Consider the following 24,798-nt stretch of genomic DNA (forward strand, 5'->3'; position numbering starts at 1 on the left):
CCGCGGAGGTCGGGCTGGGCGCCCTACCCGCCGAGCTGCGGGCTGCGGTGCGGGCTCTGGTGGGGGAACTCGACTCTGTCTTCACTGCCCTGGGCCTGCGGGAGGAGAGCTTCGCCGTGGGAGTCCTCAGCAGGGTCCTCGCGGCTGAACTGGCAAGCTATGCCCCGGCCCGGAACAGGAGGAGGACGGCAACCAATAAGGCCTCCGTTGTCTTTGTGGATAGGACGCTAGACCTCGCGGGTAAGAAACCCACTGCTGGCAGGGGCTGTTATCCCTGCAGGCTCACATCCACCCCATTAGTAGGGTTTCACATAGCTGCAGGAGTCCTTGTGGCCTTTGAGTATGTGTAGCACCACGGCCGTGGTGGTGGCTCACACATCCTAGCCCTCCAGTGGGTCATGGAAACAAAGAGTGAAGCAGAAGGCTCTGCTAGAAACAAGGGTTTGTTTCTGGCACTTCGATGTCACTGTAAACTAGAGACCTTAGCTGTGCCTCTGTGTCATCCCATGGTGAGAAGGAAGTGGTCTGCACAGTTCAGACTGTGCCTTCTGGGATTGCTGTGAAGCATTTCCCAGTGTACCTGCTTGTCACCCTTATCATTATACCTGGCTAAACACATACATATGCATATCTACATGCCTGAAAGTGTTTCTGTATGTACATATATGTATATATGGATTTTATATGCTATGCATTATATATAGTCACAGAGTGAAGCAATTGCACGTGGCTGGTATTGTTAACTTGGAAGACATGTCTGAGTGAAAACAACAGAATTATTTATACAACACTTTCTGACAAGTGAATGAGTGTAAGAATGAACCATATGCTAAATGTAACACTGCAAATTAATGCTGAATTGATGCAAGTGTTGAGAATCATAGATAGTAGTGTGAGGGTCCATTGGGAGACTGTCAGACTGAAAATGTCTAATATTGTAATCAACCTTGTAAGCAAGATGAAGTATTTTAAGCTGATACGATGCAATACAGAAAGAGGAAGAGAGACATGACTCATCACCAAACAAGGTGCAGGGTTGGTGACCCAGAAAAAGTTTGTATCAGTCTCTCATTTCTGGAATAACTACCTCTCAGATGAAACAGTAAACTTGGAGAATAATTTATATAGAAGCAGCTATTTTCACTAACCCCCCTCGTATTACTGATGGATCTGCTAACATATACAGTGTGTGGGCCTGGTTCTGTTTATATAATCTGTAATCGATAATTCAGGTTACAATTTTGTCAGCACATGTCCCATAGCAAGTGCTATGGGCACAGTGTTGCACCTGCAGCTCATCTGTTTCTTAATCTTGTATTTTTTTTTTCCCCCTCAGTTTTGGCTTTGTGTATCTTAGCATTGCCATAGGATTCATAGCTCCCAATGCTGTGCTGAAGGGCAGTTATGTATCTGGGCAGTTAATGCTGTGCTGTGGGTTTGGGAAGATTGCTGGGAAGATGGCAGGAGAATGGAATTGGATGAAGAGCCTTGAATGAAAACCCTGAGAGGAATGCCTGCTTGGGGAACCAGTGAGACTGGGTAAAGGTTTGTGCATTCAGGTGTTGGGAAGAGTTAAAAACAAGAAAAAAAGAAGATATGGCAATTGTGGGTGACAGGGAGCTGCCTGGCAATGAGGCTATTGGGTAGGCATGAAGAGAGATAATTTGCCCTAGTTTAAATCTGGGAAGTGAAGTCTGGGATCTTGTACTTTAGTAGGAGTAGGCTTTTCAGGGAGAGGCTGTGGTTGGACAGCTTTAGAGGGAATGCATCAAAGCTCTTGGGGTAAGGATGAGAAATGAAAGTATTAATGTTTTTAGGAATATATCCTCTCCAGTATCCGTAACTGAAAACAACATCCTTTCACACAACCATTCTTTTCTTACCAATAATTCACAGAATCACAGAATCATTAAGGTTGGAAAAGACCTTCAAGATCATTGAGTCCAACCATAGTCCAACTACCACAACCACTAAACTACATCCTGAAGCGCCACATCTAAATGCTTCTTGAACACTTCCAGGGATGGTGACTCCACCACCTCCTTGGGCAACCTGTTCCAATGCCTCATCACTCTTTCAGTAAATAAATTTTTCCTATTATCCAACCTAAACCTCCCCTGTCACAACTTTACACCATTTTTTTCTTGTCCTGTCCCTAGTTATTTTGGAGCAATAAGATCTCCCCTGAGCTTTCTCTTCTTCAGTCTAAGGAACCCCAGTTCCCGCAGCCTCTCCTTGTAGGACATGCCTTCCAAACCCCTCACCAGCCTCACTGCCTTTCTCTGGACATGCTCCAGGACCTCAATGTCTTTCTTATACTGTGGCGCCCAGAACTGAACACAATTCTTAATTTATGGCTTCACCAGTTCTGAGTACAGGGGCACGATCACTTCCTTTACTCCTGCTGGACACGCTGTTTTTGATACAGGCCAGGATGCTGTTGGCCTTCTTGGCCTCCTGGGCACATGGCTGGCTCATTTTCAGCTGGCCATCCACCAGTACTCCCAGAGTCTTATATGGACCTGTATGTAGTGTTGCAATGAGATTTGTTTCATTGGTTTGCTAGATATCTTACAGTTAAAAATACACAAAAAGAACAGCATTTATGTTGTGAAATCAGTGGTCAAGAAGTGGGAAGTGGCAGAAGTAGGTTCTAGCTGAAGCCTTTAATTTTTTTAGGTATGATCATCTTTAATATACTCTCTCTTGTGGCCATTTACCCTGAACTCCACCGCTTGGCCTTCAGGTGAGAGAGTCTGTTGAATTTCAGCCTTACACTTTGTAAAAGCTGATGATCTTTGAAGTCCCTTCCAACTTTAAACGTAAAGTTTCTTATCTGCAAGTTTCCACTTTGTTACTGGCAACTGGGCCACTGGAATTTTTTTCGAGCTATGATATGTATTTGCAGTCAGCACTGTAAAAATAAATACTTTTTTTCAAATAGCAGCTCAGTGCAGTTGGAAGTCTTTGAGACAGACTTTCTGATTTGCAGCTCATTTCAAACAACTTTTTAAATCTTACCTCTCTAAAGATGAAAGATTTTGGACTTGATTTGTAAATAAATACCTTACTGATACCTGAATCTTGTCCAACATATGGGCTGCAGATATGAGAAATGGTTGTGTATTCATCAGTAATGGGAATGCTTTCATATTCTAAGCACTTCCAAAAAGCCTGGAAGTTATTTAGGTGCTGGGCTACTCTGATTAAGTCAGGCTACTACTTTGAACCTGGTGACTTTAGATCATTCTGAATCAGCTATCAGGAAGCAGATATTTTCTGGCTTGAAGACCTGGGTGGAATAAGCTTTCAGTAGCTCTAGGTAATGTCTCAAGGAATTGCACTAACAGGTGTCTGATTTTTGGCTTGTGTTTCATGTTTATCTAGGGTAAATTAAGATGTTAGGCTAGAATAACAAACAGTTTTTAGTAGTAGCAATTGATTTATAATAATAAAAATCAAAATGTCTCAAAAGTGCTTTTTCTAGAGCTTCAATTGCAACAACTGAATTAAGAGAAAATAGCAGTACTTAAATAAATATGAAGAACTGTCCGCTTTAAGGCACATATTAAAATATTAAGTACATTTTGGTAAGGACCCCCTAGTACCAGTGTCAAGAAACTGCATTATCTTTGTTGTGAAAATTACAAAAAAAAATAGTTACATAACAAATTACATGTTTTTCTATTTAAACAGAAATAATCAGAAGACATCTAACTGACTGGATTAACTAGGTTCCATTAATCAAATAATATCTTCTGAGCTATTACTCTGAAATTTAGACTGAGCTCTGTTGATTAGTTTTTATAATCTAGGTTGTGTGTGCGTGAGTGTTCAGCCTTATTTATGCATGCTGTATTTAATGGATAGAAAGGAAAATACTGAATTAAGATAAAATCTTCTTTTTTTTTTCTGTATGGCATAACATTCAACTGAGCTGTAACAGGGAACTTCTTTTAATGGCCTTTGCAGCTCTCATGGCAGTGACATGGCTTCAACTGGGGATGGCATGGATACTGACTGTCCCTGCAGTGTAGGGTCTTACAGATAAAACTGCCCTAGAAAGTGGTACATCTGTTTTTATGCCCTGGGGTGGTCCTAGGCTTAGTCCTTTGTGCTCACTTCTTGAATTCTGATTGTATGAAATCTTATTACTGGTACTGTTTGTGCTCTGTATGCATGTGTAATGCTACTTTTTTTTTTTTTCCCTACTTATTTTAAAGGTCACTACTTTTGCTTTAAAAAGCAGAATAAATCCTCGCAGGTAGAGCAGTGCTTTGATAAGTGACACTTGTTAAAGTCAGAGCTAACTCTGGTATGCCCCTAAATATTTATATGGTGTTTCCATATTGTAACCCAATTCTTCTTCTGTGTGTTTTTTAGTCACCACGTTGCCAGCATTCACACCTTCTATGAAGAATTTTTACCAGCTTTCCCTTTTAATTCATAAGCTAATTGATACCTTTTGGTTATTGGTGTTCAGAACAGCTCGATGTGTTCCTCTTTCCAGTGCTTTGCAGCATTTGGGATGTGGGCTGTGGCAGGCATGGAGAATAGTGAGGTCTCACACACTGGTACATGCAGGTGGTTTTTTCATGCAATACAGTGAGCAAAAAAGGCAGAGAAAAATTAATAGCAAGGGAGTGTGTGTGTAGTTAATGTGTAGCTTTGAATAATAACTTTTGTATGAGCGTTGTTGAAGTTGAGTATTTCAGTGCCATCAGCAACAGCACTTTGATCTTCTTCTAGTGCTTCTTCATGTATCAAAATCACAGTAATGTCTCCCTACAGCCAAGGCTGCAAACTCATGTTTACCGTTCTGTATCATCTCCCCTGCTGTCAGCCAGGCATCATCTTTGGATAGCACCCTTGAGCTGGTTGTAATGTTTTCAGCCATTTAATACATACAAAAGCACAGTTCAGGCACTCATCAATGAAGTGTAGATACCATTCCCTTTCAGTTCCTAAGAGCAGCCAAAGTGATGAGAAAGTCATGGCATGACTTAATTGTCCTGCTGCATCATTCCATTCATAGAGGAGAATGAGCAAAGACTCATGTAGGCTTATCCCTTTCTGCTAAAGTCTGGTTCTGACTAATATATCTTTATTGTTCTTTTTGTTTTAAACTGTTTGTTTGTAATTGTCTATTTCTTTCATTATATTGGTCATGTTTCTAACTTGGCTTGCTTTACTCATGCTCTTTTGTGTTGCAGTATCTTCCAAGTTAAGGCATTGGTGGGCTGACAGTAATGTCTTTTAAAAGTAAACAAAACCATGTTTTTTTCTTTCTTACCATATAAGCTGGGGCTTTGAAAACATAAATACTGAGACCTTTGGAGTATAGGAATCCCTTCTTATGAAGGGACTAGGATGAGCCTCCAGGAAATAGCACTTGTGGGAAGGAGACTGAAGTGGCACCAAGACTTTCCCCCTCTGCCAAGGAGAAGGGAGGGGTGTTAATAATTAACGTAGCTTTGTTTGCATTAGAGATATTTCCAGTTTAGCTGCATGTCTTGTCTAACTAAGTGTTGCTTGCTTGCAACAAGTGTGGAGACATAGATGTTGCTTCCAGTCCGTGGCGGTGGAGGTTCAGAAGATTACCATCTGTTTTCAATGTTTGTAACTTTGCAAGTGTGGATAACTGCAGTGTGACTGACCTAGTCAGAAGAATGGTGGAATTTTCAAGAGCAGATGGCTTAGGGAGTCACTCATTTCATCTGTAATTCAGTGGTCTAAATCTGTCTGGGGGCAGCAGAAAGGAAAGTTTCTGTCATTCTGTGACTATCACAGTCTCTGGTGAAACAAATTGGTAATCTCAATCCAGCTGAGCAACCAGGTGTCTGCACTGCAGTACCACCACATGCTGGACACATGTGCGTTCCTTGTTTTCTGTGGATCGAGGCATTGTCAGCATAGAGTTTGACATTACTTTTCCTTTTTCAGCCTTGCTTCTCTTTTTGAATTATACTGCAATTCAGAGTAGTTGATAAACCATGAGGTAGTTTTACCACATGGATACATGGCTGCTGTAGACTTGCTGGAAACTAGCTTCTGTTTATCCAAGAGCAGTTAATAATCTGACCCCCTTAATATTCTTGATGTGAGGGCCTTGCTTGGATTTATGAAGCATGTGAAGCTGACTTCATCTGTTGAAACAGACCTCTGTCTTTGGAAATGTCCAGAAGTGAGAACAGATATGGAGGCACATGGATAGACATTAATGGAGCAGGACTATAACCTAATAAATAGTTTTCCTGCTGTGCAAAGTGACTTCAGAAGTCCCCTTTCTCCTGTGAGTAAAACCAGGACCCTACTAAGCTCAGCACTGGTGTCCAGCTCTGTAGTGATAGCTGAACCACAGCTAAAGTGGCAGAATATAAATACCTTTGACTTGTTCTTGACTCAAAGGCAATAAGGTTTTTGGTCCCCATCTCCAACTTTTTCATCTATAATGTGTGTCATGTTTTTCTTCTTTGGCTTGGGTCACAGTCTTAATATTTTTAAAGTTGACTGTAGTGCCAGGAGAGTTGAAGAAAATGTGCCAACGGGAATTGAGAGTCTCTTGGAACATGGTCAAGTTGACATTTTATACTGTGTAACTTGAGTTGTTTTAGTAATTTCATGTTAGTTTCACCTGTACTGCCCTCAGGCCTTGTAGAAGTGATGATCTTGACAGTGGCATGTTGTTGGTAATTGTTTATTTTAATATTATGCCCGCCTATCTGGGTAACTACATATGCTGCCCGTGGACAGCCCTTTTAGGCACAGTCCTGTTAGTTCAGAAAAGAATAGTATGCATGTGGTTGTGTATATATAATTGTTTGCCTGCTTTTTAATAACCATTGCAAATATTGTTTAAATAAAAACTTTCTTATGCAAAGGGAGTATTATGCGTGTAAGTGAAAAAAAAAATTAATGCCAGCTGTAAAGCTAAATCTAATTTATGCCTTTTAAATTAATATTTCTGAAATGTTATCAATACTTTTAACTTCAGAAATTCCAGAAATAACTGTTTCTTCCATAGCAAAAGGTGTTTGAAAAAGCTAATTGTTGTCTTGATGTCGCGGCTACAGGTGTTGATCTTCCCAAAATATTTGGTGACTATTTTGTTCCCAGTTCCCTGTGGGTTTGTTTTTCAGTTGGGTTTGATTTGTTTTGTTTTCCTCCAGTTATGTACCTGACAATTTTGTTTTTTTTTTCCCTAGGAGCAGTTGGTCATCATGGTGACAATCTTGCAGAGAAGATACTTTCTGTGCTTCCCAAGCTTCCTGGCCACAAGACTGATGTGATGGTTAACATGGTAGAACTTACGGCACTGCAGACTACAGATAAAACTTGCAATATTATAGCACCTGGCTGCTTAGCACAACCAAAGTAAGCATTCGGTTTTTCATTCTTTTTTTAAGATGTTGAATATGCTTGTTATCTTTTGTGGAAAGAAAAAAAAAAAAGGAGCAGAGAACAAATCTTAAAAACAAATGAAGCTCACAGCAAAAACGCATTTGTTCCTAATTCTGCTGGAATCTAATTATGTATGTGTGCATAAAGTGAGCAGGCTAGATAAGGCTCCCAAAAGTAAGAGATTCTTAGGACGTTTTTAGATGTTTAAATTACTGTAAATTGCTATAATAGAAACCAGTGCAGATTAAACACCAAAAATTCTTCCTTGTGAAATTTCTTTTTCTGCCTAACAGGTCATATAAGTAGGTGGGTCCTAAGTGTAGCTTTCTTTTCCCATAGGCTCCTTTATAATTAAAAAGTGAGCTGCATTCTGAATTCTTTTTAGAGTACCTATTAGCTTTAGGTTTTATCCCTGTTTTCAAACACAATACTTTTGGAGAAAGATAATTAGGCACAAACTTAGGTGCTACAGCTTCACGAGGGCCTGGTTTTTGCTTAAACAAGAACAACCTAAACTTTGAACGTTTCCTTAGATTTGCAGCTAAGACACTGCTTGCAAAGTGCATCAGGTTTGCTGTTTCACTTTCTAAACTTAGTTGTCTGAACTAAAACTTCCCTACAGCTTCTGTTACTATGCATAAACCAGGAAATGCACCAGGTGCTGGTTTCACTCCATCAAAAAAAAAAAAAGTTTGCTCAGCGTTGCTTTAGCAATTCATGCAATGCAAAGGAGTTGAAAAGTTTTTCTCCTTTGCTGCTAGGTTCCCTCCAAATACTTAAAAAATGTTTTTTCAAGATGGACTATCTAATATAGTCTGTTCTTATGTTTTGACTCCTTTTGTATTTCACACCTGTGCTCTGCTACCTCTTCTCTCCACAAAGATTTCACAGAAGACTTTCCAGTGATCCAACATATGGTCTTTATTTTCTGAAAGCCTCCAGATCCTTTATCATCTTCCATCTCCCACATGTGCTGTAACTGGGTCCATTTTCTAGGTTTCATGTTGCATAACTGTATTATTCCTTAAAAACTGGAGAGGAAACATTTCCTCGTATAGGTGGATTCAATTGTAAATTGCTGCTAGGGTGAGTTAAGTAAAATTTGTTCTGCTTTTCTTCTCATTGTCTGCTTTCCAGCTGATCTCTGAAGTAGAAGTGAGATGTTATTAAGATCTGTCTAAACAGCAAAATGAAGAGATGAAACAGTGAAATGAAGCTGTGGTAGCTGTTGTTTATGTTAACTTTGAGTAGCTACCAGAAATTTTATTTCTGGTAGTGTGGACTAGGAAAAAAAATAGATGTTTATTGCCCCAAGATTGTTGACCTGTGCTATTGCTTCATTACTCCTGACATTAGAGGAGACTAAAGCTTGTACTAGTATGCCTTCCCATGCTAAAATTATGACTTCAGTTTTCTGTATAGTCACATTTCTAGGAATAACATGCAGAGTTTTACTGTGTTCTAAGGTGGCTAGTAGTATATATACTGAGGTCTGTTTGCCTGTTTACTAGCTAGTGGGAAGGTGCCTTTCTGTTAACAGTGCAGTCAGACTTCAGATAATTTGCAGAGTCTCCTGAGGACACAGGTAGTTGAAGAACAGCAGGATTTGGCCACAGGATGCTCAGCTGCTACTCTGCAAGTGTAGTAAAGCTGGATGGCAGCAACTGGTTTCTAATAAGAGGGCAGTGGTGTAATTACCACACCAGTCTGTAACAGCTTCCCAAAAATACCCCTCTTCTGCAAAGTCATCTTCTAGAATCTGTCACATTGGGAATTTTTAAGAACAGATTATTGAAATAGTAGTTTACATAGGATTGATCTTGCCTTGGGGCAGAGCAAAGGGACTAGATGACTTCTCAAAAGCTCTCTTTTGATTGTAGTTTGCAATGTTGCATGCCTGAGCAGTCTCCAAACTCCAAAGAATGTGGCTCTCTGATGTTCAGCCCTGCATCTTTCACTTTTTCTCCAACTATGTAATGATTTTGAATAATTTCTAACTTAGGATAGACATTTCCAAACAAGCTTAAGACAATTGCTTAAGAGTATTAGAAAGTGTAACAGTGTCTAGAATGGGTGGCTGAAGGTGGTGGCTTCCATTCTGTTTAACAGGACTGTATTCTTAGTGATGGATTATAAACATCAGCATTAATCATTGCTAGTGTAAAACAGTTGGAGTTCATCTGAAGCTCTGAAATGCATTTAAAGTTCCCACCAGTAAGCTGCTGTTGCTTTCTGTAAAAGATTTCATATGATGCTCTCTATTCTTCATCAGCATGGTTATTGCCATTGGTAGCCAGCTCAGAAGTGTTTCTTGTAGTTGAAAACTTGACTCTTGATTTATATTTGTAAATGACAAATGGCAAGGAGTGTTCTTCTGTTTGTAAATTTTCCATTTACTCTGGAAAGGGAAAGTGCCAGCACCTTTCCCAGAGACAGGAACAGGAACTTCAGTTACGCCCAAGTGGAATGTGTGGGAGCACTTTTACACAAAATTTTGTGATCAGACTGTGGCATTTCACAGATTCACATATTCAGAATATTTTTCAAATGTTTCCATTGTTTTCTCTCAAATAATACTGGAGCATGCTGTGGTGGTGGGAGGGGGAGAGAGAGAGGTCTGCTCCCTCCACACAGCTTGGCTATATTTAACTTTTCTTATGGAATGCCTCTCCAGCAGAAACATCTGGGCTCAGTTACAGAGTTAGCGAACAGAATTAATGAATAATTTATGGCTGGTGTGGTGAAATAAAGCAGGGTTCTTTTCTCAAATCTAAGGAAATAATGGGCTTCTTTAAAGATTTAGATGAAAATGCAAATGCCATATGCTGCTTAAGTTACTGTACTTTGAAGGTGCTCTCTTTGTGAGAAAGGGATTTTTTTTTCTATATCTATTCTAGCGTTCTTAATTTTATTAGTATTAATAGCCTCAAAATTTTTCCAGAATAGTGGTTTGCCCTGTTATAGTCACTGCCATGTTACTGCTCCAAGGTGAATGTTGGATAAGTTATGCTCTCTGACCGTTGTGTCAAAATATTTTATTAATTTTTATATACAAATGATATATAAAAAAGAATCAAATAGTTAATAGACACAAAGCTAAGAACAGCCACTCTGGCTCAGAACTGTTTGTTTCTAATTTAAAGGTATGATAATGTCCCTGTCCTTAAAAAAAATCATGCATGATAGAAGTAGAAATTATAGGGAAAGCTTAATGGCAGAGGTAACTTTAAAATATTATAGTGATTGAAACTCTCTCACTGGTCTTTGTCTTTTGACAACCCACACAGTGTTTTTGGAGGGATTTCTACCAGTTTCAGCTTCTGATTTTAAGCATACATACAGTGGCTTTTTGGAGTTTTCTGCTTGGATTAACATCAAGCTGCCTGTCTTTTTGAGCCATCCGTTGTGTCCATTTGATCACATTTTGGCCACTTTGTTTCTCAAAGCACCTATCTCGTGTTTTTAAGATTGGTATATTATCACGTGGAAACATCCTGCTGTCAGTAATGGGTTTATCTTGATGGAGGTTTATCTTGCGCTGTTTTCCACCTCTTGCAAGCTGGGAGCTGAGGTGCATGGAGGCCCCCCATGGCTCCCTGAAGTCAGGGTTCAGATGCTTATGTCCTGGCTACAGATCTGTGGTGTGTGAGAACAAGAAGTAAAGAGTTATGTGATACTGCACTGTGGGCAACTGATGGAATATGTATGTTTTCTCTGACTAGTGATTTTGTTTAGAAGTGCTAAAGCTGTTAAACTTTGGATGGAGGAAGTCCCACTCCAGCTGCACCTTTACTCTTATGCGTGACGTGATGATGCACTTATCTCCTGGTACTTACTACTGGTGGGATTTTGACAGCCCTCAGTGTAGAGGAAGGCCATGAGGTGAGGGGACTTGTATTCCAGTCCTGGCTTGGCTGTTGGCTTGCAGCATAACTTCATTTCTTTCTACTCCTGTTTCCTCTCCTAGTCCTCGTCCAGGGAACTTGTTTCTTAAACCAGTAAAACAGGGAATTTCTCTGGATACAAGTTTGCAGACCACATGGCAAAGCAGGCAAACAATGTTGTAAATGGTTAAGTGGGGAATTAAGGTGTCAGGACAAGCAAAGGCAGAATCTCCATTTGTTCTTTCTTTCCTACTGTGTCCTTCCCACTCCTAGTAGCAGTGTTCCATTGCACTGGGGAGAGGGAGCTCTTCTGAGCTGTATCCCTCTGGCATCCATGTCATGTGGGGTGATGGAATCCAATCATCTCTGTAAAACACATGCTGCAGTATTCTTTGAATAATCATGTGAATTTAAAATCAGAGATTACTTATATGGAAAAGAAAAGATCAGCAGGAACTAAAACTGGAAAGGAGATTAAAGTATCTTTTTAAGCTGGGTAATAGATTTTTTTCTTGAATTGTTAATTCTAGTATCCTGATTATTTTTTTTCCATTTTTTTAAAACTGGGGAATAAACATCTGAATGATATCAGAGTGATATTTTTCTTAACACTGAATTAATGACAAACTAAACTTATGGCAGCATGGTTCTTGGATCTTTGTGGTATTTTTTAATTGCATTTTTAAAGTATTTCGTAGAATCATAGAACTGTTCAGGTTGGAAAAGACCCTTGGGATTACCAAGTCCAACCATCATCCCTACTCTACAAAGTTCTCCCCTAAACCATATCCACCAACACCACATCCAAACAACACTTAAAAACATCCAGGGATGGTGACTCAGCCACCTCCCTGGGCAGCCTATTCCAGTGTCTAACCTCCCTTTCTGTGAAATTTTTTTTCCTAATGTCCACTCTAAACCTCCCCTGTTGCAGCTTGAAGCCATTCCCTCTTGTTCTATCAAATTTCTCTCTGTTTCCTTTATGCTAGCTGGAGCATAATGTAAAAAAAGCAAAACAAAAAGCACACCTTTTTTTTGCATGCATAAGTTCATAAAAGCTTGTAATAAGAAGTTAATTTGGGACAGTGTTATTCTTTAATGAGCTGGGAATTTATGGCATAAATTAGAGTAATTTTCCTTTCTGGAATTTTAATATTAAGGAGGAAACGTTAATACTATGGTAAGAAAATCCAGATGACATGACTATATTGCTTCATATCCACTGAGAGTCTTGTGGAGGGGGGAGGGGAAACCAAAACAATGGATGGGAAGGTTCTTTCAGACACGGAGAGCTGTACCCTCTAAACTGATCTGAGATCTGCTCTGGCATATTGGAGGTAAGTTCAGCAGCATCAGGGTGCTGCCTATGCAGGGATTCCTGCTCATCTCTGCTTCTATGGTGCTCCAGTTTTTCCAGTGCTGGATGCTTCCCCCTCCTGGGAGCTGCACACTTCTGCTCTCCTTGGACCAGCCTCCTGCCTCTGCTGCAGTGCCCTGCGGAGCTCTGCTCTTGCGGATTGCTTTAAACTGAAACTTAACTGACCCCAGGAAAAAAAAAACACCAAAACAAACCAGCAAAAAAAAAAGGCCACCACCTGTGTGCAGTCTTTTCCTATCTACCTTTCTAAAAAAGGTGAGCCCCAATTTTATGGAGAAAAGTAGGAGGTCTTAACTGCAGGATTTATGAAAAGCAGACATCACATCACATTGAAAAAAAACCTCTGAAATTTTCCTTCATCAATGACAGAAGAAATTACACTCCAGCCCTGTGCTTCTAGGACTCATGCTGTGCCACTGAGGTCCATTTTCAGGGGTATAAATTGGGCTTTACAGGGTTTTTCTATTGATACCTTCTGCCTTTTCAAGAGGTGCATCTCTAAGCAGTGGATTGGGCAGTAGGAATGTCCCAAACACATCATCTCCCACTGCCACTGTGTTCCTGGACCGGCAGTCTTCCTGATCACCACTTTATTTAACACATACGGGCTTAGAGCACAGTCCTGAATCCAGGCCTATTCAGAATTTCCTTATTGTTTGAAATTTCCCAAGGCATTTTCTTGTTGGGAATAACAGCCACGGCTGCATCAGCTGCTGGGGTTTGTCAGTCAAGACAAGCTTTCCAGCAGACACTTCTGCGCAGTTTCAAACCAGCCTGAATCAAATGGATGTAATTGACTGTTGCCACAGGATAAGATGAACAAGCTGATGAGATTTATTATATCTTACAATAAATGTGTACATTTTCCTGGATCCTTTCAACACGGGACCTCCTTGAAATGGAAAAAAGGAAGGGGTGAGAGGGGTTTGCCGAGGGTGGAAAATTCTGGGAAGAGGTCAAGACCTCTGGCTTGCCTGCACTGTGTAACATACAACGTTGCTAGAAGACCTTGCTGCTGCTGCCCTGCAAAACCCCAGGGTGCTCCAGTAGTGGGTTTTTTGAAATAAGCAGCAAAGGAATTGCATGAAGGTTCTTCATCCAACCAGGTTTCTGCCTAGTAGGTGCCACATTTTTTTTCAATTGCCTGTTATGACAGTCCTCGGAAGCCTTAGAAGTTGTCTTCGAGATAAGAGGAAGTTTGAAGTTAATTTTCCTTGAGATAAAGAACGAATTGGGCTGACAAGCTTTTGGCATCAGCTGGGTGGTTCTTCTTTATCTGTGTCTCTCAGCCCAGGAGAAGGATTTCTGGGGCTGTGGGAAGCTGGACTGCTCAAGACTTCATTCCTTGTGCTTTGCAGACCTCTAACTGCACTGTTTGTCTGAGCTACTCAGGCTTACTTATTAATGTTTTCAGCCTGAACTAAGTTTTTTTCTGGACCCTCTGACACTCACATAGCTGTTCTCAGGCTGAAAGGATCAAGAAATTTGAAATGCTGTTGCCTGTAGAATCTGCTAGTTGAAAATAGCAAAATCCAGAACCCATAACACTAACATTTTTAGACATATTTTTATTTCTTCTGGAGAAGGACTCCCTGTATTTGTAGAATTCTTAATATAATCTGCATTTGAGTAATTTTGCTGAGTCTTAAGATTCTGACTTTATCCTTTGCCCAGGGAAAGACACAATAAATTTTGCTGTTATCCAGATATTGTTCAACCATCAACAGGTTTCAGCTAGTTTATTGTCTGTTGCCTTGTTAGCATTGCTCTCTGTTCTGCGGGTACATTCCTTGCACAATGTAAAGATGTAAATTACCAGAAAGATTAACTATTGATGTCAGCAGTCAGGAGAGAAAGGGAAGATCTTTATGTTGCTTAGGGGCAGTGGTTTTTTTGCCCAAGTGACATACCTTTCTTGTTACCTTAATTCTTTCGTTTTTAAATTTTACTGCTTTCTTTTTTCTCCTTTGTAAGTTTGCAGATTGCTTTTTTGTTGGTGCATTTTCTTGTAGATGTATTCAGAGTTTAATAGCAGCGTGAAGACTGTATCTGTTAAAGTAGACTATGAATCTTCAAAGTCAGCTCCAATCTTTCTTTTGTTATAGTACAATCTCCCAGTAAGTATTGCTTTGGCTGGTGTTGTGAGACTTTTCTAAGACTAGCTCTCACTCTGCTTGGCCAACAGCCTTCAAGTTTGCCTCCTGAATGACCTCAGCAATGAGGTTTTAAAATGCGGTGATCTGCATTGGCATTATTACATACTGCAAAATTACTCGTTTGCTGATCAACCGTGGTGCCAGACCAGGGAGGTGACTGAGTGACCTGGAGGGATGGTTTTAGTTTATCATTCTCGTACTGCTGTATGTTACAATGAAAAAAAATGTGCCATAATAGACTGATGAGAAGAACAAATTACAACTGCTCATTCAGATCACCAATCAATGTTTGGAAAGGAAACAGTATTCTCTGTTGGCAACAGGTTTGGTGCGAATTTTGACTGTGTGATAGGATTCTATCATGATTCCAAACTTAATATGAAACAGGAATCAAGCTTACACAAGCTAAAATTTATGTGAAGTGAGCTATTTACCTGGCAGAGCTTACAAATGCTTCTGCTCTGGAAAGCAGACAGAATCTGTGCATGAAGAAATACTTGGTTTTATACAGACAAATACTGACACAACTATTAATTTTATTTTTTTTACAATTGGTTAAAAAAATACAGTCTTCTGTTATTTAGCATGGCTTCTGTTATTTAGGTGGCATATCTTTGTATTCAAGGTCATAATGTCTAATTCCAGTATTCACCTCTCTTTGTACCTCTGGTTCTCCTGAAGTGTAACAAAGAGATGCTGAAATGGGTTTTGCTGTTTTATAGCTGCTCACAGTTTCAAAAGTGGTTGTGAAAACTCACCAAACCAAGGCAGCCCTGATGAACTGTGTCCCAGAAGCAATCTATCTGCAGGGTCTGGACAACTGTGCTACACCAGGGACCACTTAATTTCCATATATTGTGAATGTACTTTCTAGAAGGATCTTCAGCAGGGAAAGACTGCCATTTGCTGTGGGAGAGAAGTTTTATGACCTTACCTAAATCTTTTCGCAGGTACAATACCTATTTAAATAAGCAACCAGAAAAAGAATATATTGAGACATTTTCAATTACTGGAAACAGCCTCAGAGCACACACTGAATGTACATGCTGCATGTGGATGCTCAAGATCCAAGTTACCCCTTAGAAAAAGGAAATTGACTTTGACAGGAAAAGCTGCAGGTCTTATTAATGACAGGGAGTATGTCATGACTTCAAACACTCTTTGCACAGGTTGGAAAATACCATCAGTGATGCAACTGGGTTTGATGGTAAGGAGGGATTGTGGAGGAGGATTGGACAGCACCCAACACACTTCTTATACAAGCCCTTTTTAGGAGGAGGACACAGCATTAATATTCAGTGACTACAAAAAGCCATTGAAAATCCAGAGCTTTTGGATTAGGTAAAAATTCTGTTCTCCTTACTCATCTGTGGTAGGCAGAAGTATATCAGGGAGGGGTTGTGAGAAAATATCCAGAACACAGGGTAAATGTATGCAATGTAGACCGAAGTCCTTATCTCATTCTCTATGACAGATCAACCAGAGTATGGAAATGGTTGTAAAAATGAAAGCCTGAGGCTGGAGCTTTATTCTTTCTGAGTAGCTGTCAGTTTGGTTTTGAAGGCTAAAATTGGCCATATTAGGTTTGCATGAGATCTAAAGAAGCTGGGACTCTAGGTTTGCATTGAAAATATGACAAATATGCTACTTTGAAGTAAGAGAAGGGAATGGGGGAGATCTTCAGGGCAAAGCCCTCAAGTTGATCTAAGTTTGCTTTCACAAACATGCTAGCAGAGAATCTGGCCCTGCATGTTCGAATAACACATCTCTAAGATGTAAGGTCTGCTTCAGATTATTTTTTTACTATTCATTTTGGGTCTCCAAGTCTCTACTTGAATACTTGTTCTCAACGCATAAAAAGAGTATCTTCAGCTGTTTTTACTGCTCTGTGCCATAAGACTTCATAAGCTATGATTTTTGTGGTAACAGAGTCACTTACAGAAGGGACTTTCTTTCCTTCTGTGATGAAGACATATTCCTGTCCATTAAGCCCTCAAAATGGCCTAGTCAAGAGGTTGCTTAGTTAGTCAAGGCTTTAGGCCAGCAAATGAAATAGGGAGGTCAAAGGAGACCACCAAAAAGTGGCCTTGTAAATAAAAAACATTGAGGCGAGGGAATTCCTGACATTCCATGGTATCTGGATTTATTTTCTTACATTTCTCTAATAAGAAAAACATACTTCAGATGTGTTCTTGGTAAATGTTTTCACTTGTCTGCTGTAACTCTGCTGCCAAAAGTGACCCAAAATATATTGGTTTTACATGCCTTGAGGACATCTATTGGATAACCAAGCAGTGCATTTGTAAAAGTCAACTTGGCACTCCAATGCAATCCCTGAATGTAGGTTCAATTGTCAGCACCTCATTACCAACTGTTCTTTCACTGGAATAATTTTTATTAAAATAACCTTATGCAATAGTTTTAATACACAGAACAGAATGCTCTAAAGTAACCTCTTATATTACATGCAGTATTCCCAAGTAATGCATATGTTGTAAGGATCAGACTTTATTTTTAGCATAATTTATTTGCTATGTCCAAAACCTAAATTAAAATCCCTGACAGGTAACTCTTTAATATACACATTTTGAAGAGCTGCTTGGCAAGAGTTTAGATATACCTTGTAGTGCACAAAATCCTACTCAGAAGCTTTTGATTAAGTTGATTCATAAAATAACTCAGTCTGGCATTCTGCATAAGCTGTCTTGCAGCTTGTAGGAATGAAACATTTTACAGAACCATTTTGTTGGACTGAAAGGCAGGCAGTTGAAACTTGGGACTAAATTATGGTTATGAATATTAGAAAGCTTTAAGAAATTCTTTGCGTGCACTTTTTTCCTTCACCCCTGCAGAGTTTGGTCACTATTGGAAGAGCAAGAGTGAATTTTTGGGTAATGCTAGAATTCTTAAAGTCTGCTTTATTACATGGACCAAAAGGGCTGTGGCATGTCTGGGAAGCCTTTCAGGACCAAGCCTTCGCTTGTGAAGTATGCTATATCTTCTGCTAACTGGAGAACAGGGTGGGTCAGGTATGATAAGCAATTCTACTTCCAAAAGAAGGAATTTAACTTTTCGGTGATTTTCAGTGATTTTTCTTTTGTTTGTTTTGAAGGAAGCAAAGTGTCTTCAGTGTTGTTCTGGATGGCCACTCATTCTCTATTTCTGGCAATCATCATAGAGTGGTTTATGTTGGAGGGGACCTCAATCTAGTTCAAATGCCCCCTGTATGAGCAGGGACACCTCCCACTAAATCAGGTTGCTCTAAGCCACATCCAGTATGGCCTTGAACACTTCCAGAGAGGGGTTTTTCACAACCTCCGTGGGTAACCTGTTCCAATGTCTCACCACCCTCATAGTGAAGAATTTCTTCCTAATGTCTAACCTAAATCTCCCCTCTTCCAATGGTAGTGGACAGCTGGAATAAGCAATTTAGTTTGTTTTTTTGTTTTGCTTTTTTTTTACTTGACAATGACTTGATATGCTATTACAGTCTATGCATCTTGCTCTTCTGCAGAGGCTTGTTTGAGAAATCTTCACAGACTTCCAAAGAACCTATTGCTGGGGAAGGGCAGGAGAAGAAAAAAAGAAAAGGAGCACTGGTAGATCTGGTCCCATGGATGGTAGCTTAATCCTGAATACATGGCAGGGAGTGAGAACACCATCATGTATTTGAATTTGAAACTCGTTTTTGAAAAGTTCCAGTGCAATGCATAGCTATCCACTGAGCACCCCAGAGCCACCATAATTGTTTAAGAGCTCCTGTATTGCAAATGTTTGAATAATAGGAAAGTTTTAGGGCAGGTAAATGTTCTGTGACCTGTAGTAAAGACTATTCTGCAGAGATGGCTGATGTGAAGCTATTGTAGAAGGGAGGGAAGCCTACTAGCTATTTAATGAATGAAAATGGTAACTGTATTATGTATTGTTCATAAACATAATTTTTTTAAAAAAGGTAAGTTAGAGGTTAGAGTTAAAATGTTCTGAGGCATGCAGACCACATCTTAGAGCTAGGAGTCTTTGCCCAGTTGATAGTTAATCTGCTTTTCTCTTTGCACAGAACATGTTCAAAATCATGTCTGTATACAAGATGGAGCTTAGCGGGTTTTAATATTTCAAGGATTAGTAAGACTTAAGTCAGTCAAAACCAGTCCTACCTTCCTGAGATGCATCTTGCTTGCTCTGTTCTCTCTCAGAAATCTGCCAGGCCCCTCTGCTTAGGATATCAGCAGAAAGCGTTAAAATTACCAAACCTTGTGTTTGGTAGCTGCACTTGTAGAAGATCAAAAGGAAGAATCCTTAGAAAAGATTAATAGAATCCCTGTTTTATTGTTTCACTTGACTTTCAGTAAAGTTTCTGAGATTATCCAAGTTTTGAAAGAGACACTGAAATTCACGTGTTTTAAGACTACCAGAGGCATTTGGTTCCAGGAGAATAATCTTGTAAGAATATAGACTTCAGAGGTTCTTAAGTTGATAAGTAACTGTCATAAAAGGACTTCAGGCAAAGACGATCTGTTTCTTGTTGGTGCAATTGCCAGGCAGGCTTCTGTTTCAGGGCTGTTTGCATGACTAATGCTTCCCTTTCACTCAGCTTCAGCTGATGAGCAGCAGCAACTCTGCATGAATTCCTTTTCTTGCACCACAAACCTTCCCAAAAGTGCTGTTGTTCCCTCAAGACTTGCTTTGAGCTAAGATCTTCCAACATTAGCATGATGAAAAAAAACGTACTGCATTTTGCACAGTAGTCATATATTGGTGTGAAACATCACTGGCAGTCTGTTTTGTAGAATGTGAATAGAGCTGGCTTCAGAAATGTATTTAGGGACAGCCTGGTCCTTTGCCAGCCATTTCACGCTTGTGCACTCTCTTCCTGGCTAAACATTTGATAGCTGCTGAAGAAATGATCTTGTAGCAGTATCAGCTACCATACGAAATTACAAAGCTCAGTCTGCTTTCTTACGTGATTCCCAGTATGTGTGCATTACAGTGTTATATTTAATTTAAAATTTCCCAAACTGAGTGGGGGCTTTGGTGTAAGGGTCAGTAAACCAATTCAGAGTTCTAATAATTTAGGAAATTGCAGACAACAAGGTGTTATGGAACTAAGCACTGATTCTTCTTTTCACATGGTAGTTTGAAGATGATGAAGGATCCTGATCTAGATAGTTTCTCCCTCTTCTGGTTGCTCAGTTGATTTTACAGATTTTTATGTACGGCACTTGGATCCCACAGCACATATAGGGAACTGCAATTTATATATGTTTTTTCCCTGTGATGTCATAAATAGAAATGGTGTGGTTTATCTGCTCGTATAGTTTTGTTAGTATTGGCATGAACGATCTGCAGAAGGGTGACTATGTGAGAGCTAAGTTAGTCCAGGAATTGCAGAGATTTGCACAATCTGTGGTCCCCTCTTGATCTTGAGAACTCTGTATGTGTAAAGCTTTTGTGTGTCTTCAGTGCTGCTGATGGCAAGCTTATGCATGTAATTTAACACATCATTGCTGTAGGTTAACATCAACACGCACTTAGATTAGGGGTTTTATGTTGCTTGTGGCAGTGGTAAGATATCCATACAATGGTACAAACTTTGTGTATAGTTTTATTCCCTCTATGGAATGTTTGATGAATATTTTTCTGCTGATTTTTTTTCTAATTACATAGCCGTAGTTGGTAAATTTTAAAATTACTCCATAAAATGAATTACTAGCCATTCTGTAAATCCTCCAAATTATGAAATCTGGCTCAATAGGTAAATTGAGTTTATCTTCTTATCTCTTCTGTTACAAAGAAGGAAACAAAGTATAGTTTAAGGAAACTGCCTAAATGTTTCACAGTATACAATCCAGTTGAATGCTCCATATTATATTGCTTCCTTATGTTTCACCTTTGGTTGACCTTGAAGTTTACAGGTTTGAGTGGATATTAATGATCTTGGGACTAGCTAAAACAAACAGAACAAAAAGGTGATGAGAATCCATAGCTCCCCAGACTATTTGTTGGACTGTGTAATTTTGTTTTTAACACAGGAAAATGCCTGTATTGGCTGTTTATAACGAGATGAAACATTGTAGAAGAGCCATCTGTCTGAAGGATTAATTAATGTGACCATATCAGTTCAAATGTATATGTATATAGTAAATGCTACTGCAAAATCTCTGAATGTTTTCTAAGAAATTTTTCACAAAGCAACTCTTGTAATATTAAGCTGATACAGCAAGTTGGTATTACTAGTCTATGTAAATGGAATAGAATAAGAGGATTTATAAATGAATTTTCTTTTCAGTTACAGTGCGTGCATGTGCATTTGTGCTGCCTTTTGTTATGGCAAAATCCAGCCCACAAATTACTTTTCTACTCTCCTGAATGATTTCTGTATTTTAGTTTAATGCACACTGGTGTCATATTACTCTTTGATACTGGAGGCGGCAGTGAGTGGAGCTGCATTACTTTTCAGTAACATCATTCTGTGCGCAGCTGTGTTGCCTCATGTATGTGGTTGTAAGCAAGTAAAGTTGTTCTGTGTCATGGATGCTGAAGTGTGTATGTTAAAACTTTTTGGCTTTCTAAAGCCAAAAAACTTCTTGTATGTGTATCAGAGTATATATTTATGTATATAAATAAATATGTCTGTATTTAGTTCAACATGAAACAAGACTATGGTTAAGATGGTTGTCCTTACAAGTTTACATGATGGTTGGATTGATAAAACTTTAGACAGTGGGTTTGGCAAGCGACAAACCTTCTTCAGATGGTGGTTGACCACAGTCATCAGACTTGTGTACATATTCTATTTTATAAGTATGGCCATCTGTAAAATAGATATGTGAATAAGCCAGAAAAGTAAAGTTTCTCTTAAATTTTTTTAAAATTATGGTAAAAAAAGCCAAAATGTAGAATGCTGTGTTCCCATTCACTTTTGTTGGGAGGACTTTTTCCCTTTTCTTACTAGTCAATTCCTGATGTGAACTGAATCCTTGCCAACTTTTAATAATTAATTCTTAAATTTTATTGAAATTCTATTCACCTCTGGGACCAAAGAGATGTCAAATTTTAAGAGTCTGATTTACTGTCCATTATCTGTGAAGGGGATGGAAAGAATTCAGCCCGAAGCAAAGAGCTATAGGTGAACAGAGCAGCTGTGGGGCAGTTTGGGGTTGTGGTGTTGGTTGTGTTTATAAGAACCAATTGAATTGTTTGTTTTTAAGGTGTCCCATGCTACACTGATAGCAGAGAGTGTATTTTCCTGGTTTGGAGTATAGCAGTCATGGCTGTATTGGAACACAACAGTTTATATGAAAGATAGTGATTTTGCAACTTAAAATGATGATGTTCTTTTAAAAGTATTTTTGAGGTAATTCTCTCACAGTTCTTGTCTGTCTGAAATGAGTTTGTGATTTAGTGTGTGCTTATCATTTTTTAGACTTTTGCTACTATGTTCATGAAAATCTTGTCCCATATTTCATTGTAGGAGGAGCCAAAAGTTATTCTTTCATGACACTCAGTAACACATTCAAAAAATGCTTTCCTGTTCCTCTTGGTCTTAGTTGTTGGTCATGTCTGGTGAATCTGATTTTCTCTTCTCCTAGTGGCATGTTTTTATCATCCTGCATTTGCAAATGACTGCAAAAATTAGGTTACCTTGCCTGAGTGTACAGCATTGCCCTGAAGTGTCAGTATCTGTGCAGCATTGCCCTGAAGTGTCAAGATCTGTAGGCATGCCTGTATGAAGCTAAATATAAAAGCTTGAATAAAATGACTTGCGTATAGAACTGTTCCTGCTCTTATTGCTGTGCTTTAACCAACTTTCCCTTGGTGCACTAGACAGCATACCCTTCATTTGTGAGCTGGAGTTTTCAAAGAGCAACTTGTGTGCTCTGCCCATTGTGGCCGTGTTGGGTCAGCTACATGCAAAATCGTTCATGAAGGCGAATTTAGGTTGTATTCTGTGGAGCTGCCTGGCAGTCCTTATAGGGTCAGGAAGTAGGCAAAGCAAATTCTCTGCTTCCCAGTTTGATTTCCGAAGCGGGTCAGTATTACTGACACTAGGGGATCCTTGGTAAGGTCAAAACAGGGGAGATGAACCAAAAATTAATCTAATTTATGACTTTTAGTGGCAAACAATGTCTTTTTTTTTTACAGATCTACTGGATCAGTCTAATTAATACTGTACTCTCTTGGTGTGTATACCTCTGTATTGAACAACATAAAGTGAACTGACCAATCAATTCCTGATAAAAATATTACTTCTAATGCTTGATACTTGCGAATATTTCAGGTAGTCCAGAGGAGAATCTATTGGAAAACTTTGGGGCTGATCATCAGCTCCCATTTTTTTGCTCATACACTTTAGCTTTGCCAGATGCAAGCTGAGTTGCAATACCTTAAATATTATCTCAAAACTGCTTTAAAAATGCCTGGCAGCTTCCATTTTATTTGCTTGCTGTTTTAAAGTAAGAGTTTTAAAATAAGTTGGTGACAAAGGCTGTGAAGAATCTGGACTATTTGTAACAGGTTTTATTTTTGCTGTACCTTTAACATAGCTATTTTTTAAATTCAAAATTTATGTTTGTGTCTTTCAGAAAAGTAATATAATTGAATAATTTAATAGTGAAATTTGCTAACATCTAATAAATAATGATTTGGTCATATAGGGTTATAATCCTTATAGGAGTTCATTAACAGTACAGAAATATTTATATATACTATGAAATGCTCCTAGTTTGGACATAGTAAATAGCAAAGTATATCACAAAGGCAAGGCCTCTAATTTTCTTTTTGAGAAAGTTCAATTTTTTACACAACTAGCAATATAGAAAATGCTCTTATGTGACGCATCCTGTTATAGGACCTGATTTATTTTTTGCTCAAATATCTTATGAAGTCCTGAAATACCTTCTGAACTTTGCAGTGCATTTTAGTTGACAATTTAATTTCTTATAGTTTCTTCCATCAGTTTTTGTAGTCTGATTATTGCTTTAAAATTGCTGTTTGCTCTGTAGAAAAATGCAAATTTCAAAATCTCATGCATTGTTGAGGCAGAAAAGCTGGTGTTTTAACAGCACTCCCTATGACCTTCGGTGAATCAATTGTTTTATTAATCAAATTATGCTAGTATGAGTTAATTAATTAACTTGATGTGACACAGCCTTCCTGGAGTATACACAGAAAAGAGGGAGGGGAAAGAAGGGTCTGTATAAACACCACATGCAAAGGCTGAAGCTATCAGCCTGCCATTAGCCCTTTATCTAAGAGGCTCTTGGCATATAAATCAAACAATAACCTCTCTGTTTTGACTCAGTGCCAAAGTACACAGCCACAGTTGAGTCTAGAGCAGATTACACCCACCAAGTGGTTTAAGGGCTTGGAGTGAAACAGGGAAATAACCATGAAATTCTTCAGGAACACATTTATGTTCTTTAATGTTGGCTGTTGGACTTTTTTTAAAGTACCATTTGCATATTCTAATAATAAAAAAAATACACAGATTTTAACATTAACATAGCATTTTAACACACATGGAAGTGAAGGTATGAAAATAATGTTCTGAGGTTTTTGTTTTTTTGTTTTTTTTTTTAAATGGGTTTGTGTGTTTTGCCATCTGGCTGTATATTTACTGAATTGTGGTGAGGCTGGTAATATCCAGTGCTTTTTCTACAGTTTTTTAAAATGATAATACCAAGATGACATTAGCTTTCTGTTTACCTTTTTTCCTAAAGTTAGGATGGATGGATTGGAAAATAAAATCAAGTTTCTGCTGTCTGTGTGGTGCATTTATTTAGGCTGAGCAGATTTGCCAATCATCTTAAAATGTCCAACAGCAGAATAACAGTCCACTGCTTAGAACTATTTTAAAACTTCAAAAAGTTGTCATTTTACTCTCTTAGAAATAAAAAGTGTTAGTCCCCTCTGGGGAGGTGAAATTTACATTTATCTGAAAATAAAAATTTGGAGCTTCTTTGTGTTTTTCTTTGAAGAG

General features: G+C 38.9%; 1 protein-coding gene across 1 annotated transcript in view; it reads left to right on the forward strand.

The window, feature by feature from the left end:
- SCFD2 (sec1 family domain containing 2) overlaps positions 1-24,798 on the forward strand; it is a 203,591-nt gene that overhangs the window by 1,165 nt on the left and 177,628 nt on the right. Inside the window, exons 2-3 of the mRNA XM_010002530.1 lie at positions 9-240; positions 7,206-7,374. Of these exons, the coding sequence (XP_010000832.1) occupies positions 9-240; positions 7,206-7,374 (401 nt within the window). The remainder of the gene's footprint in view (positions 1-8; positions 241-7,205; positions 7,375-24,798) is intronic.

Source organism: Chaetura pelagica, unplaced genomic scaffold (genome assembly GCF_000747805.2).
Source record: "Chaetura pelagica isolate M959 unplaced genomic scaffold, ChaPel_1.0 scaffold67, whole genome shotgun sequence".
Classification (NCBI taxonomy): domain Eukaryota; kingdom Metazoa; phylum Chordata; class Aves; order Apodiformes; family Apodidae; genus Chaetura; species Chaetura pelagica.